General features: G+C 39.3%; 1 protein-coding gene across 3 annotated transcripts in view; it reads left to right on the plus strand.

Annotated features, from left to right (window-relative positions):
- The window catches only part of LOC106577456 (sodium/potassium/calcium exchanger 2), a 184,137-nt gene extending 168,781 nt beyond the window's left edge, over positions 1 to 15,356 (plus strand). For all 3 annotated transcript variants that reach the window (XM_014155447.3, XM_014155450.3, XM_014155448.3), the window contains 4 exons: positions 806 to 940; positions 1,278 to 1,367; positions 9,333 to 9,499; positions 14,467 to 15,356. In XM_014155447.3, the coding sequence (XP_014010922.1) occupies positions 806 to 940; positions 1,278 to 1,367; positions 9,333 to 9,499; positions 14,467 to 14,716 (642 nt within the window). In that variant the 3' untranslated portion in view covers positions 14,717 to 15,356. The remainder of the gene's footprint in view (positions 1 to 805; positions 941 to 1,277; positions 1,368 to 9,332; positions 9,500 to 14,466) is intronic.
- Positions 15,357 to 19,636: the final 4,280 nt, after the last annotated feature.

The raw sequence follows: 19,636 nt of genomic DNA on the forward strand, positions 1-19,636 counted from the left end.
AATAATGCAATATATCAGATTACTGATGGATGGGCCTGGATTTTGTCAAGAATAGGCCTGCTTGGATTAATGTCATGCAGTGAGCCACTTTTCAGTGGAAAAGTGAGCCACTGCCTACTTCCATGTCACCTACACAGCGATGAAGACTCTTATCTTCAGAAGTTGAGGTCTCTCACCTGTTTGGTATTCAGATGACCACACTGAGGGTCCAGCAGTCCAGCCATGTCATAGTGGGCCTTGTACCTGATAAGTAGAGTGTCGGACTCCTCCAGGCTTGGAGCAATCTTCTCAACCTCTGTCATCAAACACCACTCTCTCAAGGTCACAGAGAGTGAGGGCATGCTGACCAACTCTATAATCAATTCCTAAGGCCTTAGTTGTCAATATTATTTATCATCAACATCGTCATAATACTATTTTCCCACCAGAAAGGCCTGTATGCACTTGGCCTTCTTGCTTATTGAATAGAGTTCAAGTGGTGATGAAATAAATCACAAGAGCCTTTGTTTTCAATCACAATCCAGGTGCCCATGGATGTGCCTGACTTGACTCCTTGAACATTTTGTTATACTGTGTATTGTAGAGCTTTAAGATGGCTGACCCTGACTGCACCACATGACCCATTGAAACTTTTTGAGCACAGATTTCTCCAAACCAATTTCACATTAACTGTATCCATTCTGCAAGTTTCTCTTTTCTTTGAATCTACCACATTATTTCCATGCACCTGCAACAAGAACTCAGATGTGCGAGTGCTTTTATGAATTTTGAAACTGTATCCATACTGAAAGCTCTCTCTTCTTAGGCTGAGGATGAGGAGGATGAGGACCAGCCTCTGAGCCTGTCCTGGCCAGACACCATGCGCAAGCGTTTCACCTACCTCTTAATCATGCCCATCATCTTCCCTCTGTGGCTAACACTGCCCGATGTCAGGAAACCAGTAAGTGCTTCCCGTCCATTTCTATCACTTACTGTTCCAGTTTGTCAGATTGAGAATTAGGCTGTGTCCCAAATGACACCTTATTCCTTATGTAGTGCACTACACCCTATGGGCCTTGGTCAAAGCTAGTATAGGGAATAGGGTGCCATTTGTGAGACAGACATAGAGAGAAAGACTAATGTTTGATATGAAGTGTATCTGTCTTTCTTTTTCTATAACTGGTAATTGTGTGATGTGTTATTTGCTGTAGATACCTGTATACCATAGTATTGAGGCTTAATTTCTGTAATTTCCATCTTTATAGTAACTATAGCTTTTTCCTCCTTTTGTCTAACAGACTGCAAAGAAGTTCTTTCCCATCTCATTTCTGGGTTCTATCTGTTGGATTGCTGGATTCTCCTACTTAATGGTGTGGTGGGCTCACCAGGTACGTGGGGAACAGTGGAGGCTAAATTAATTGAACCGTTTTTCACACTACTGAGCCTTACCGAACCAAGCTGTAATAAGCTGGTCTGGTTATGCGTAGGGCTGTGGCAGGTATAACATTTTGTCAGCCGGTGATTGTCAAGAAAATAACTGCCGGTCTCACGGTAATTGACTGTTAATTAATATAAACAAGTTTAGCATCTCCTGGCTTCCACGCATAGCCTACAAGCCACCGATGCAGAACTGTGTAACTTCTACATTTAAAAAAGTCGAATAAATCAATTTAATATGGCCTACACCTTCACAATAAATCCATTATTTATTTTAGACAGTTCTAAAGAAGCATGATATGAAGAAAATGTTCTCTATTTTAGAAGAAATAGCTTTCCTTATGTTAGGCCCTGATATGGCTATGCTATACAGCTGTGGACTACACTAGTTAATTTAGCTGACAGGATTTGCTTAGAATTCCAAGGTATTAAAGTATGAAGAATACAATTGAACATAGCTTAATAAAATATAAATAATATTTTCTCAATGATTTCAAAGGAAGTGCGCACCTACGGCTTTTCCTGTGTTGACCGGTTAACAAAGAAACTGGTCCCACTATATGCTTAATTTAGAGTTATTTATGGAACTTTAGTTGTGTTTCGATTTTGTATCAATTCTAAGGCTGCATGGTGGGACTCTAATGATAATTTGAAAAAAATTGCATGAAAGGCATGAGCTCTAATTTGTTTCTTGTGCAAGCTGCACACACTTCATCAGTCTCTCATTCACAATTTGACAAGCACTTGATAATATTCACCAGGCCTTATTAGCCAATGCCCGTCACGTGATTGGGTCATTCTCACAGGCATTTCAGCTAAAAAGTAAGCTACAAGTGAATGAAGACAGACACGTTGGGGACGCAACTGTGTGCGTTCCTTTTATTGAATTCCGAGGCAAATATTAAAGGTGTTAAAACTGTCAACGTTTAGCCTACTTTTCGTCAGCCAGCAAGTTATCCTGCCTCTTGTCCATCCTTAAAGGGTTCTCCTAATCCTGTGGGAGTGGGCGGATTTCCTCATCTTTCTCGCCAGCCATGATTTTGGGCAGCTCCATGGTAAGAAATGTCCCTGTTCCTGGTGCAAAAACACTCCTGTCCTGGAGCTCCAGTAAATTATATTACTAAGCTGCTCCAGAATGTTCTACGCCAGGACATGGAAATCAATTCTATTGTACTCCATGTGAGTTTTAATGATATGTGACTAACCACCTGGATTTGGTCTTATGTAGCAAAATTTGAAATTGTGTTTCTGACATTGGATAAAAGTAGAGACTCAGAGCTACATAATGGTATATCATAAACTGCATTTATGAGGAACAATAGGGAAAGTAATTTTGTTTTGAATGTTGGTAAACTTGTAAACCCACTTTTGAGAAAATGGCCTTTGAATGTTTTGGTATCTAGGGAAGAGCTCCTCTTTGTCTACACCCATTCAGCATCGTTCACACTGTCTTAAGCTTTAGCCCCACCCATCTCGTTTCGGCCTCGGAGCATTCAGAGCGCACACTTGATGATAATTTGTTTACCTCTTGATAACATGAAAATAGCCTAACCAGCTCTGCTAGCAACAATTTCATTATGCTTTTTTGCCGATGTTTACTGACACCGGCCATATTCAACGGGTGTTGTACACTTTACCTTAAGACATGTAGCTAGCTAGTTAGGTAAACAATGAACCTAGCTAGGTAAGCAACATGTAAGATCCCACACATCACGTAACGTTAGCAGACGAGCCAGCCAGCTAACGTTAGCTGGTTAAACAACAATGAACATAGTGCCAAATCATGTCATTCCTACCCTGCATGAATCTGCTGGAAGCTAACCAACTAGGTTCAATGTTAGCTAGCTAACATTAGGCTCTAACTAGCAAAGCAAATGGTTCTGGGAAACAAATAATAACGTCATACACTTAACGTTAGCTAGGGAGCCAGCCAGCTAACGTTTGCTAGGTAGCTAACAGTAGACTTAAACTTGAAATGAAACCACTTTCTGTCAATTTTAAACGTTTAATATCTAAAAATGTAGCAAGCTAGACTATCTTACCCATATAAATCATCATGATGGACGCGTCTCCCTGTCACGGATGCCCTTAGTTTGAAGATGTAATCCGGAGACAGGTGTTTTCTCCATCTCTTTAGTGATCATACTCTAATTCCACTGATTGCAAAAGTCGATCCTCCAGAAAGTGGAGAGCAACAATTATGCAGCTCCACTACACGATCATTTTTTTAAAAGATGAGTTCGACAGTATTACCAACACAGACTGACCAGCTCAAATAGACAGAAGCCTTCTATGTGGCAGACCAATCTGAACTCCTCTCTCGGCGTACAGCCCACTCATTATCTCAGCCAATCATGGCTAGTGGGAACGTTGCTTGCCTTTTTCTGTAGCTTAACCAACTGGGCTCGTAATTTAACAGTTCTTTTTCATATTTACAGATGGCATATAAAAATGGCTTTCCTGTGAAGTCGTGACTTGATACATACGCCTAGTTTCCTGAAACGGGTCACATATTATAAAGGGCAGCTCTGAACAGTTGAACCTGGATTTTAAATAGCTGATAGATTCTCTGCTAGACACTAATAACATGTGCATTATATCTGGCCCTGTGCCCTCTCTGAATGGTGACATTGAACGCTTTAGCAGTATTCTTTCTCTTCAGATGGCTCATTGATCACAAAACCTACTGATGTTGCTGATTTACTTTAATTATTTTTTAATTGGCAAGATTAGCAAATTTAGGCATGGCATGCCAGCAACAAACGCTGACACTACAAATTCAAGTATTACTGATCAAATTATGAAAGACAAGCATTGTAATTTTGAAATCTGTAAAGTGAGTGTGGAAGAGGTGAAAAAATTATTGTTGTCTATTAACAATGACAAGCCACCGGGGTCTGACAACTTGGATGGACAATTACTGAGGATAGTAGCAGACAATATTGCCACTTCTATCTGCCATATCTTCAATCTAAGCCTACTAGAAATTGTGTGCCCTAAGACCTTTAGGGAAGCAAAATGAATTCCGTTACCCAAGAATAGTAAAGCCACCATTACTGGCTCAAATAGCCGACAAATCAGCCTGTTACAAACTCTTAGTAAACTTTTGGAAAGAATTGTGTTTGACCAGATTAAATGGTCAAACACAATTCCCTACAATTCCCTACAATGCTTATAGGGAAGGACATTCAACAAGCATGGCACTTAATGATGATTGGCTAAAATAAATTGCTGATAAAAGATTGCTGGAGCTTTTTTGTAAGACTTCAGTGCGGCTTTGAAATTATCGATCATAGTCTGCTACTAAAAAAACATCTGTGTTATGGCTTTACACTCCCTGCTATATTGTTGATAAAGAGTCACCTGTCTAACATAACACAAAGGTTGTTCTTTAATTGAAGCCTCCAACATTATCTAGGTAGAATCAGGAATTCCCCAGGGCAGCTGTCTAGGCCCCTTACTATTTTCAATCTTTACCAATGACATGCCACTGGCTTTGATTAAAGCCACTTTGTATGTGGATGACTCAACACTATACAGGTCAGCTACTACAGCGAATGAAATCACTGCAACACTTAACAAAGAGCTGCAGTTAGTTGGGGTGACTAAACTGCTTGGAGTAACCCTGGATTGTAAACTGTCATGGTCAAAACATGTTGATACAACAGTAGTAAAGATGGGGAGAAGTCTATCAACAAGGCAAGTCCTACAGGCCCTAGTTTTGTCGCACCTGGACTACTGTTCAGTCATGTGGTCAGGTGCCACAAAGAAGGACCTCAGAAAATTACAATTGGCTCAGAACAGGGCAGCATGGCTGGCCCAAAAATGAACACAGAGAGCTAACATCAATAATATGCATGTAAATCTGTCATGACTCAAAGTGGAGGAGAGATTGACTTCATCACTACTTGTTTTTGTAAGAAGTGTTGACATGCTGAATGCACCGAGGTGTCTGACCTTTGTGTTGTCTTAAGGGTCCCAATGACCCACCACTATGTTTAACAGCAGAGAAAACCCCTTAAATGATATTTTTTCAACATGACAGTTGATGACTTTTCCTAGAATGACCCCAACATTAGAAAAAGTGAAACATCGCCTTTGTTCATATTTCCATGAAAGCTGTACACCACCAGGGCACAAAGATTGTCTTGGGGTCATTTTTGACCCGGCAGTTATAAAATCATTTACACACCACAAAAACCATAAAGACACACACACACACACACACACGCGCACGCGCGCGCGCACACACACACACACAATGAGAAATGGAGATTATTTGTGCTACTGATTGAACTCACCCAGCAGCTCCTGAAGAGGAAGATCACCATGGTTGGCACATTTAGAAAGAACAAGCCTGAGCTCCCCCTGCAATCCTCACAACAAGGGGGAGAGAGGCCTTCTCATCAAAGTTTGCCTTCACCCCCACCACCACTCTAGTTTCTAACCTCCCAAAGAGGAACAAGAATGTGGTCCTCCTGAGCACACTGCACAAAATGGCTGAGGTCAGTGATGGTGAGGACAGGAAGCCAGCCATCATCCTGGACTACAACCACAACAAAGGAGACATGGACAACCTGGACAAGCTGATTGGAACTTAGTTGCAGGAGGATGACTGCCCGCTGGCCCCTGGTCATCTTCCATAACATCATTGATGTGTACTCATACAATGACAAGAGGATGGTATTCCTGGAGCAGCTGGGAAAGGCACTTGTAACCTCATACATTCAAAGAAAGTAGTGCCTCCCCCGCACAGCAGCCACTGCAGCGCTTGTGAAAGCTGTTCATGAGGCTGAATCTTGTCCTGATCTACCTGAGGCTGCAGCTGGGGCAGGCAAGAGGAGGACATGCCAATTCTGCCCCCTAATGAAGGACTGTAAAACAAATACTATGTGCTGCACATGTGAGAAATACATCGGTAAAGTCCATGAACACACACTTGCATACTGTCCTACATGTGCTAATTAGAGTTGATTCATTTATGTTCTTCACGTTTTTGTTTTGTATCTATAATCTTACTTTATTCGTATTTATTGTTGTTGTTTATACACCTTGTGGGTGGGGGCAATGGTTAAAAAAATAGGAGAAGAATAGTAATTTGTAGTTGAATTCCTCATTGATCAGTATATAAGAATATATCACTATGTTGCCAAAAAGGTTCAAGACTTTTATTGTTTCCCTTCAATAAAATGCATTCAAAACTACTTTCTACACATATCTTCTACTTTATTAGGCTATACAAGTGCTATCTCTTGCTAAAACATTTATGTTTACACCTATGCAGTACCTTTAGCAATAATAATAATAATAAACCTCTACTTTAATAAAGAAAACAATTATGACAGGTGTGTTGTAATAAAAGCGAGTGGTGTCCACTGATTAAATGCAGTCTTTCTGCATTGTGAAGAGGGAAAACCCAAATATTCATAAAGTTTGTGATGAATGACAGGTTGTTTCTTCATGCAAAACAGATTTGGGGTTTAAAATTCAATTAAGCTGCTTTATTTTAGGGGTTTAGTGAAGGTGGATCATGTTTTCCCCTTAGGACAAGGGAAGTATACAGAATGTTAAGACTACACAAGGGTTAAACTACTAACACACAGTTCGGACACCCATGCATACCCCACAAGATATGCCACCAGAGGTCTCTTCACAATCCCCAATTCAAGAACAGACTATGGGAGGTGCACAGTACTACGCGGGGCCATGGCTACATGGAACTCTATTCTACGTCAGGTAACTCATGTAAGCAGTAGGATCAGATTTAAAAGACGGATAGAAATATTCCTTATGGTAAAGCGGGGACCGTGAAGAAACACACATGCACAGACACACGTTTGCACATAGGAATGGATTTTGTAATTGTAGATATGTGGTAGGAGAGTAGTAGCCTGAGGGAACACACTTTGTTGTTGCCTTGGCAGCAGCTAACGGGGATCCTTAATAAATGCAAATACAAATGAGTACGTCTAACAAACAGCAAAAGCACTAGCCTATGTCAATCTACTATCCCCCATAGTGCAAAAGTTGAGCTATTCTATTGGTCAACTTGTCCTTCTGTGCAATAAATAAATATTTCAAACATACTCTGGGACAGTTGTGGGATGCGATAGATCCCAAATTAATAAAACCATACCATAAAAAAACTTTTAAAAGCAACGAGGCTGATGTAACAGATCAGAACATTTAGCTTAAAATGTTAATAAACTATTAAGCTATACAATTTTAAAAACCTTAAAATACATTCACAACAGATTTCACAACACATTAAGTGTGTGCCCTCAGGCCCATACTCGACTACCACATATCTACAACACAAAATCCATGTGTACGTGTGTGCATAGTGTTTATGTTATCGTGTGTTTGTATGCATGTGTCTGTGGCTATGTTTGTGTTGCTTCACAGCCCCCGCTGTTCTATAATCAACTTTTACTGCTTGTATGAGTTACTTGATGAGGAATAGAGTTCCATGTAGTCATGGTTCTATGTAGTACTGTGTGCCTCCCATAGTCTGTTCTGGACTGGGACTGTGAAGAGACCTCTAGTGGCATGTCTTGTGGGGTATGCATGGGTGTCCGAGCTCTGTGCCAGCTGTTCAAACAGACAGCTTGGTGCATTCAACATGTCAGTACCGCTCACAAATACAACTAGTGATGAAGTCAATCTCTCCTCCACCTTGAGCTAGGAGAGATTGACATGCATATTATTAATGTTAGCGCTCTGTGTACATCTAAGGGCCAGCCATGCTGCCCTGTTCTGAGCCAATTGCAATTTTCTTAAGTCCCTCTTTGTGGCACCTGACCACATGACTGAACAGTAGTCCAGGTGTGACAAAACTAGGGCCTGTAGAACCTGCCTTGTTGATAGTGCTGTTAAGAAGGCAGAGCAGCGCTTTATTAGAGACAGACTTCTCCCCATCTTAGCTACTGTTGCATCAACATGTTTTGACCATGACAGTTTACAATCCAGGGTTACTCCAAGCAGTTTAGTCACCTAAACTTAGATTAGATTTAGTTGGGGTTCAGGGTTTAGTGAATGATTTTTCCCAAATACAATGCTTTTAGTTTTTTAAATATTTAGGACTAACTTATTCCTTGCCACCCATTCTGAAACAAACTGCAGCTCTTTGTTAAGTGTTGCAGTCATTTCAGTCACTGTAGTAGCTGACTTGTATAGTTTTGAGTCATCCGCATTCATAGACACACTGGCATAACTAAAAAGTAAAGACTGAAAAAAAAACGATAGAAATGTTGCGCAACATGAGCTCATGGGCTCTCTTTGAAGTGTTTGATTAGATTTTCAATTCCATTTGCATTGATGTCAGAGTGACTATAGAGTGCTTAGGACCAGGCAATTAGCACATTTGCTAATTGCTGCTAATAAGCATCAGAGCTTGAAGCAGCATAATTACCGTGACTAAACGGTCACAACTCGTGACCGCCATTGTGGTGGTAATAAGGTCACCGTAACAGCCCTAGTTATTCATACACCATTGCTGCTGAAAAATGCATGATGGTTCAGTATTACATTTTGTGAAATCATGTTACCTTTTGTGAAGACACTAAACCACCTCCTCACACAGAACAAAACACAAGTGTGTTTTCAAGCAAGTGGGTAATTAGAAAAGTAGCGGGATATTCGGAGGGTTAGAATGCTGTGCGATTGTTATTAGCAGCCTTCTGTGAAATGTATTCCGGCTTTGACCTGGATGTCATTCAAAGCTAGACAGCACCAAGTAGTCAGTGCCAAAATATCTCCTGTCCCCGAATACTGGGATTTTCTCCTCTTCATCCATGTTAACAGAATGGAAAATTAAAAAATAACTCCAAAGTATAGCTCATTGTTTCATTCCTCTACTCGAAAAAAACTAATATTTTGTTTTATTTACCCAATTTATTTATCTTTTCTATCTACAGGTTGGAGAGACCATTGGGATTACAGAAGAGATCATGGGCTTGACTATATTAGCAGCTGGTACCTCCATTCCTGACCTAATCACCAGTGTCATTGTTGCACGGAAGGGGCTGGGGGACATGGCTGTGTCCAGCTCTGTGGGCTCCAACATCTTTGACATCACTGTTGGGTACGCTGATGTCATCTGTACTGTGACCCCTCTTCTATTGAATTACTAATTTCTTTTAATATCTGTTAGTTTCACATTTTGAAAGATAAGATTATTCTCACAGTGCTGGGGGAAGTTTTTAAATATAACATAGTAACAGTCATATTACTTTGTTCTTATCCAATAGTGAATTTGGGATTCACTAAAACCACAATAATTACACTTGAATACCATTTTCATTACAATTATTTCCATCCATATGATAAATGCTTGCCAGATATAATATGATGTAAAAGTTAACTGAACTTTGTTTTATTCTCTAATTCGTTTGGTTGAATAAGGTTTGCCCATGGGTGACATGGAAGTTCCCACTGGAAGTTCCCACAAAAAAACACATCTAGTTGTTTCATCTACTTATTTTTAAGTAACTGGTTTACTTTTTCGGTCAAAGTGTTACCTGAACTTAAAATGTTTAGTTGGACAAAACCTAGCTCCAACATGAGAAAAGGTAGGCAAAAATTCTGTCAACTTAAAGTGATGTGTTTGCTCAATTTGTCTCATATGTTCATTCAACTAGAATTTTTTTAATCTTACCTAAAAAATGCCTGTGGAACTAGTTACACACACAGTGCTGATAACATACAATGTTTTCAACTTATATATTTGACGCACATGCTTACATTGTGCATGTTAATTTATACAGTAATTGTTATTTAACATGTCTTCAATTGGGATTTGAACTCACAACCGCTAGGTTCATAGCTTTCCGATCTTCCTGCTACGCCACCCTGTCTGTGTCAATTATCAGTTAATCAGACTATTTTGATTGATTTACTTAATTAAGCTATTTTAGGTTTTTCTGTATAGTTCTCTAATGTTGGTGGGGTATACTACTTTGTTTAATGCTGCTCCTTAATCACTGTGATAAATAAAATATGTTTTCTTGAGTGTACTTATAACAGAGCCGAGATTTACATTGAAGTGCAACGTTTAGCAATACTGTTGAGATCAGTTACCTGCCCTTTTCCATGACATAGACCATCCAGGTGAAAGCGATGATCCTTTATTGATGTCCCATGTTAAATCCACTTCATCAGTTTAGATGAAGGGGAAGAGGCACATTAAAGAAAGATGTTCAAGCCTTGAGACAATTGAGACATGGTTTCGTGTATGGGTGCTATTCAGAGGGCAAATGGACAAGATAAAATATTTAGTGCCTTCAAAGTATTTAATACTTTTTCCACATTTTGCTGTGTTCCAGCCTGAATTTGAAATGGATTAAATTTAGATTTTTTTTGTCACCCAATAATGACAAAGTGAAATTATGTTTTTTGAAAATGTTCCAAATGTATTCAGATCTGAAATGTCAATAAGTATTCAACCCCTTTGTTATGGCAAACCTAAATAAGTTCAGGAGTAAAACTTTGCTTAACAAGTCACATAATAACTTGCATAGAATCACTCATTGTGCAATAATAGTGTTAACCATAATTGTTGAATGACTCTACCTCACCTTTGTACCCCACATATACAATTATATGTTATGGTCCCTCAGTCGAACAGTGAATTTCAAACACAGATTCAACCAAAAAAACAGGGAGGTTTTGCAATACCTCAAAGAAGAGCACCTATTGGTAGATTAGTAAAAAAAAGCAGACATTGAATATCCCTTTGAGCATGGTGTAGTTATTAATTAATTACACATTGGATGGTGTATCAAGCCACCCAGTCACTACAAAGATACAGGCATCCTTCCCAACTCAGTTTCCAGAGAGGAAGGAAACCGCTCAGGGATTTCATCATGAGGCCAATGGTGACTTTAAAACAATTACAGATTTTAATGGCTGTGATAGGAGAAAACTGAGGATGGATCACATACATACACACACACATGATAACATAAGCACACACACATATATATATATATTTTCCAATTGGTAGTTACAGTTTTGTCCCGTCGCTGCAACTCCCGTACGGACTCGGGAAAGGCGAAGGTCGAGAGCCATGCGTCCTCTGCAGTGGCAATTTTAGCATGTAAATCTTAGTGGGCAAAAAAAAAAATGTGTGATGCATGCCAGCAAAGCCACTAAACAATATATGAATTGCACTCAAACGATGCCCACAAACGGCCTACATAAAGCTGTCCCAACAGCAGTCCAAACATCTTACTACTGCTACACCTGGCTATCATCAGAGCCTTGTCTGGCAACAAAGCAGTTCATTCAGCCTCATTTACTGCCTTTTAAAAATACATTGTTGATATGGCTGACTTGCTTAAACAAGTGTGGTTTCTAATGACAATTGAGATGGCCGAGCTAGGACGGACGTAGGCAATATAACTATTTGTTTAGCACTTTTGAAATGTACAGCGACAGAATTCAGAACATGGGCTGTTCTTACAGTGTTCTCCCTGTACACCAAGTCAGCACCGTAGGATAAATAAAGGGGGCATGTAAGCAGACATGGAAAGCTCTTACAATATTGGATGATTACTGTAACGACGGTCGTCAGGAATGGACCAAGGCGCAGCGGGTTACGTGCTCATAATTAACTTTTTAATGAAAACACTTATACAAACAAAACAAAACAAAACGATGGACGACGAATACAGACTTGAAGGCAAACGACAGCAATTCAAGTGACAACCTCCCACAAATTACAAACATAAACACACCCTAATATATAGGACTCTCAATCAAAGGCAACTAGACAACACCTGCCTTCAATTGAGAGTCCACACCCCAATTAACTAAACATAGAAACAGACTAACTAGAAAGAACATAGAAATAGACTAACATAGAGCAGTGACCAAAAAACCCCGGAATACATAAATCAACTACCCTCTACATAATACACACACCCCGAACCACATAAACCAAATACCCTCTGCCACGTCCTGACCAGCCTACATTAACAAAATAACCCTCATACTGGTCAGAACGTGACAATTACATTTCTCTAAAACAGGTTATAGGCTACATGTGCATCACCAAGTCAGAACAGTAGGCCAAATTAAGAGAGGTAAATAGACCAGATTATTAGGGTGAGGCTCATGGACTTCTAACATCTTACTACACAACATACACTTAGTATTACTTTCTTAGCTACAGTATACATATCTCCCTGGCATATACATATACATTTTTGGACTCACCTTGTTGTGCTGTGGTCATTTGAACAGGAAGGTGGCTATTTTCCCAGTCGGAGCTGGTTTATTCCCGACTTCCCAGTTGTCTTGAACTCACTGAAGTCAAGTTTTCGCAGTTCCGAGTTAACAGTTGTTTTGAGCGCGGCACAAATCATGCTTCATTAACAGCATGGCCAATGTTGAATGTTTATCATTTTAAACTTGTAAAAGAGACCCTTAATCCCAGATTTGGGACCACACAGCCTCTCCACTGAATAGCAGGCTAGTGATTGCTTTGCAATGCTTGCAGTTAACGTTAGGCACTGTCACTGATTCCTTCCAAACCACTCATTGTTGAATTTCCAACTCGTGTAATGTTTATGTCCAATGGCCGATGAGCACCGATACGTTTTATCTATAATTTCTCTTCATTATTTCTCTTCATATGACAAGGATTAAAAAGGATTTGCCAGTAGATTGTTGACTTGATTCATGATGATGACTGCTAGCTATAATTTTGAAAGTATGATGTTGACATCATCAGTCCAACCAAAGCTACTGTACATATAACGTGATTTGTCGTCATTTTATCTGTGGCCAATGACCTTGAGCCTTCTTGGATGGGCACTTCTAATGTAACTCTATGGCAGCACCCAAGGGGCTAGAATTTTCTCCCCTTAGACTTGGCGGTGATGTAGTGTCCCCATGAGTGACTGAGCCAATCACGGCGCAACGCTCTGTATCTTCTGCTGGCTTGCCCCACCACCACCGAAAGAACTATGCTAGGCTGAAACACCGGCATTTTGGAGCTGCCTTACTCAAGAAAATAAAAAAGAGACCATGTTTGTATGCGGCTTTATTAACTCAATGATATATATTTTTTTTTACATTGTTAGCAAATTGATATGTGACACGTATTCATGCCAAAATAAGGCAGTGGTCCTCTGAAACACGACCCTGCCAAGCCGCACTGCTTCTTGACATACTGCTCGCTTAATCCGGAAGTCAGCCGCACCAATGTGTCGGAAGAAACACCGTACACCTGATGTCCGTGAGCGCTATAGGACAAGGACATCCCTTCCGGCCAAACCCTCCCCTAACCAGGACGACGTTGGGCCAATTGTGCATCGCCTCATGGGTCTCCCGGTCATGGCCGGCTGCGACACAGCCCAGGGTTGAACCCGGATCTGTAGTGACTCCTCAAGCACTGCAATGCCATAGACCGCTGCGCCACTCAGGAGGGCCCAGCAATTAACTTTTTGACCTGAATACAAAGTGATATGTTTGGGGCAAATCCAATACAACACATTATTGAGTACCACTCTCGATATTTTCAAGTATAGTGTTGGCTGCATCATGTTATGGGTATGCTTGAAATCGTTAAGGACTGGGGAGCTTTTCAGGATAAAAAGAAACTGAATGGAGCTAAGCATAGGCAAAATCCTAGAGGAAAATCTGTTTCCGTTTACTTTCCACCAGACACTGGGAGATGATTTCACCTTTCAGCAGGACAATAACCTAAAACACAAGGCTAAATCTACACTGGAGTTGCTTACCAAGAAGATAGTGAATGTTCCTGATTGGCCGGGTTACAGTTTTGACTTAAATCAACTAGAAAATATATGGCAAGACCTGAAAATGGTTGTCTAGCAATTATCAACAACCAATTTGACAGAGCTCAAGGAATTTTGAAAATAATAATCGGCAAATGTTGCACAATCCAGGTGTGGAAAGTTCTTAAAGACTTACCCAAATAGACTCACAGCAAATAAGATATTTCTATAATTCATTTTCAAGACATTTGCAAAAATTCCTAAAAACATGTTTTCACTTTGTGCGTGTTTATTTTGTGTGTTTCAGCCTGCCGTTCCCATGGCTCCTCTGGTCCATCATCAACAACATGCAGCCTGTGGCGGTGAGTTCTAACGGGCTGTTCTGCGCCATTGTGCTGCTGTTCCTCATGCTCATCTTTGTCATTATCTCAATTGCTGCCTGCAAGTGGCGGATGAGCAAGCTGCTGGGCTTCATCATGTTCGTGCTCTACTTAGTGTTCCTGGTGGTCAGCGTTATGCTGGAAGACAAGATCATCGCCTGCCCTATATCCATTTGAAAATCCTCTCCCTCCACTCCTGCCAGAGAGCATTCACCCCTAACACAAGATTCAAGAAGCATGGGGATGGGATGGAGAAAAGACTCCCAAAAGAATGAGGCCGCAAATTATGGCTCGGCTGATCCATTGGTCTGAAGTGGTTCATTATTATTATTTTATTTATTTGTGTCCGTGTAGATGGCTGGGGGTTTACATTTTTTGGGGGGATGGTGGGCGGTGTATTAGCCAGGTAGAGGAACAACTATGCCATCTTATGCATGTCACCTGTTTTACTAGATCAGTTGATTCTGGACTATTCCTAGCAGATTGAAGATTCTGACCTCCTGTGGACTTTGAGGTCAGGAAGTACACAAGAGACTTCTGTCAAAGCTGGCTGAGCTTGGCATAAAACACCAGTGTTGACACAATATTGTTCTCAGCTTCAGGATTGATTGTAAAAAAACTTTTCAAGTAACACTTTGGATGACCCTCTTTAACTGACTTCACTGACTGACTAGATGACTTCACTTGACTTGTCACTCCAGTGTGTGTTGTTCTAGTGAGTTTGATGATGAGCAACCCTTGGATGAAGGGATGTTGCTGATGCTCCACACAAAGCATTGGTTTTACATAAGACTAAAATATGGTTTTGAGCCATTAACTTCTCCTCTCTTGTGTACTTAGTGACCAACCATCAAAAGATGAAGCAGTCCAAGCAGTTTTGCATGCAGAGCTGGGAACAGATTTTTCCTAATTCATCTTGTGTTCTGTCCAAAAGCTCAAACTTTACATCCCCCTTTCCAGATGTCATTGCTCACCATGTCTCTTTGATTGACACACTAGCTATAATTACTGAAATAGTAGTTGCGTCAGTTGTACTGTCGCAGTAATATGTACTGTAGGTGTTGGATTTTGACTCCTCCTGGGTCTTGATAGGCCTACTGATTATCTTATCCACTTCTCCACCTGCAATTGGACATAAGAGTTCATATTGTACAGAGCTTGCCATGCTTCACACTCCAATTGGTAAGGTAAACTCTACTTGAAAATGTTAACTTGGAACCCAATTCAATCAATTTGCAGAAAAGGAAAAACCGCACCACGATTGACCCAGTGTTTACTCTGCAAAGGACAGATGTGGTCACACATCAATATCCAATGACTACGGACCTTATTCAGAGTTGAGATAAGCGAATGCAACTGATACTTTTGCATGAATCATTCATTCAGATCTCAATTTAGAATAACGCCAACAGTCTGCAAGAAGAAGAGGTGGTTTCTGATTGAAACCACAGGGTAGCTTTCCTTTATCTGCACATGACTGAATCAACCTTAATTGTAGCATCTCAGAATATATAATAGCTTACAATGTTATTCATTCTGAATAAGCAAAGCATGTGTAGACTCAGATAGGACACTCATAACCAATATGTCTATGTCAAAATAAGGTAGTAGATAAAATAACTGGCACTCCATGTTTGAGAGAATCATACAATGATCTATTTAGATTAGTGAATGTTTAGCACACTCTTGAAATTAAGACTTGAATATTCAGGCACCTAGAGAAGTTTATAGTAGGAGGGAAATGCATGATAAAAAATATCAGGCTGAATTGTGTTATACCTGTGAGAATATTCTCTCCAAAAAATGATGAATTCTCAAATATTTAACATTTCGCTATTTCTTTGACGCAATAGTATTTGGCTTCTATGTACAAAATGTCAACAAATATGTGTGGTTAATATCTATCAACCTTGTGCAATTTATTTTCAATTGAAAGGTGTTTTTGTCTGCATATATGCAGTCTGTATACTCTGTATACAGTAATAGCAAATCAACTGAGGTTATATTACCAGTATTTTGCAGCAAACTGAAACATGCACACAGAATTATTGAATAATGTATTAAGTTAGCAATTCTCATGCAGTCATTTTCACAGTCACCCACGCTGTACTTTGAGTTAGTGTTCCTTCTTTTTATTACCATTAACCATCGAGTGACTTTTACAAAGAAGTATCAATCAACAGTGGTGAGCATGATCCTCACCCAAAAATCTGCAAAAATCCATTTTTGTTTTGTTTATACAACAAAGTGATTAGATAACTCAACATATAACAGCATTACCTTATGTCTTTGGTTTTGAATTCAAATTCACTCCACTCAGAGGTAAAAGCCAATTCTGGCAAAGAGCCTCCTCACAAGAAACAGTCAACTTCTAGGAACATGGACATCACAAAACCAACAGCAATATACTGTATGTGTCAGGGTTAGGGTCAATTTTATATATATATATATATATATATATATATATATATATATATATATATATATATATATATATATATATATATATATATATATATATATATATATATATATATTATTTTTTTTTTTAAATGAAATTCCACTTTTCTAAGTATTTATTTAAGCTTTATCTACATGGTGAAGAATTAGATGGGGAAGACAGGCAAGGAGGAGATAAAGTCTGCTGGGGTGCGGCAGGGATTAAATCCATGACTGTCCGCACGTGTGCTTTCTGCTGGGAGTATTATCATTGGACCACAGTGTCCAATTAAATTGTAAAATTGTATTGGCCACACCCCACAGGAAGCAGAATTTGAATTGAATTTGAAATAAATGAAATAGAATTTAATTCTATAAAATTGAAATGGATAATCTATTCTACACATCACTATAAAATATATTTATTTTGACATGGTTACCAATACCTTTTCCAATAAGCTTGATTACAACTCATAGTTCTCAAACAGTATTATTTTTGTATTTTTGTCAAGAGATGTTAACACTGTTGTTCACTGACATTCTGGAGTATTTGAACTAATGCATTCTGGAAAATGATGATTTTTTTCAGATATTTAACATATAAATTAATTATGAATTACTATAGACAACCTGACATATGATTAAAACATTTAAATTGTTAAACTTTGACTTTTTTTGTAGGTTGTCTATAGTAATTCTACTTCCTGCGAGGTGTGTCCAATTCGAATTTCAATTCATGGGTTGAATTTAATTAAATGCAAAAATTATGAATCGACCCCAACCCTGGTATGTGTCATTGAGAATTGCATTTCCATGCATTTGACTGATGTACTTGTCTGTCGTGACCTCACTAACCTACACATTTGGAAACTATTTATCCTGAAATCCTCCAAAATATCCACATGACTTACTTTCAGATATCTAAACTGTCCAAACACACCTGCATTATCTCAGTTCAGTCTCTGTATCTTTGCAAGAATATACTGGAAAATATGAATAACTAAATAATGTGAATGTATGAGGAAAATGCATCTGAGTAATTTGTGCTGGTTACCCATGGGTGGCACACATGAAATTGAATTATGTATGTTACATTTATGCATAACTCAAAAAGAATAGGGGTACTCTTTTCTTTTGTAAATAGAAAATACATGTTTTTATAAGATTCCTCACTTGAACCAATCTAGAACAAAACTCCTTGGTCCATGTTTATATTGATTAACAATTTAATTTATATAATGTTTCAATGGTAGGAAAACTTTTATCTTTCAGAATATTGATATAGTAAGCTTATATACACTACCGTTCAAAAGTTTGGGGTCACTTAGAAATGTCCTTGTTTTCCATGAAAACATACATGAAATGAGTTGTAAAATGAATAGGAAATATAGTCAAGATGTTGACAAGGTTATAAACAATGTTTTTTAATTGAAATAATAATTGTGTCCTTCAAACTTTGCTTTCGTCAAAGAATCCTCCATTTGCAGCAATTACAGCCTTGCAGACCTTTGGCATTCTAGGTGTCAATTTGTTGAGGTAATCCCACAAGATGGAATGGCTTAATGGGCACTTCTTACGTACCATACGGTCAAGCTGCTCTCACAACAGCTCAATAGGTTTGAGATCCGGTGACTGTGCTAGCCACTCCATTATAGACAGAATACCAGCTGACTGATTCTTCCCTAAATAGTTATTGCATAGTTTGGAGATGTGCTTTGGGACATTGTCCTGTTGTAGGAGGAAATTGGCTCCAATCCCCCTTCTTCAATATCCCTTTTACCATGTACAAATCTCCCACTTTACCGCCACCAAAGCACCCCAAGACCATCACATTGCCTCCACCATGGCGTCAAGCACTCCTCCAGCATCTTTACATTTTTTCAGCATCTCATGAATGTTCTTCTTTGTCATCTAAACACCTCAAACTTAGATTTGTCTGTCCATAACACTTTTTTCAATCTTCCTCTGTCCAGTGTCTGTGTTCTTTTGCCCATCTTAATCTTTTATTTTTATTGGCCACTCTGAGATATGTCTTTTTCTTTGCAACTCTGCCTAGAAGGCCAGCATCCCGAAGTCGCCTCTTCACTGTTGACATTGAGACTGGGGGGTGCGGGTACTATTTAATGAAACTGCCAGTTGAGGACTTGTGAGGTGTCTGTTTCTCAAACTAGACACTCTAATGTACTTGTCCTCTTGCTCAGTTGTGCACCGAGGCCTCCCACTCTTTCTATTCTGGTTAGAGCCAGTTTGCACTGTTCTGTGAAGGGAGTAGTACACAGCGTTGTACCATATCTTCAGTTTCTTGGGAATTTCTTCCTTTGTTTCTGGCCATTTTGAGCCTGTAATCGAACACACAAATGCTGATGCTCCAGATACTCAACTAGTCTAAAGAAGAACAGTTTTATTGCTTCTTTAATGAGCACAACAGTTTTCAGCTGTGCTAACATAATTGCAAAATGATTTTCTAATGATCAATTAGCCTTTTAAAATGATAAACTTGGATTAGCTAACACAACGTGCCATTGGAACACAGGAGTGATGGTTGCTGATAATGGGCCTCTGTACGCCTATGTAGATATTCCATTAAAAAAAGCTGCCGTTTCCAGCTACAATAGTCATTTACAACTTTAACAATGTCTACACTGTATTTCTGAACAT

This window comes from Salmo salar, chromosome 18 (genome assembly GCF_965601325.2).
Source record: "Salmo salar chromosome 18, fSalSal1, whole genome shotgun sequence".
Lineage (NCBI taxonomy): Eukaryota > Metazoa > Chordata > Actinopteri > Salmoniformes > Salmonidae > Salmo > Salmo salar.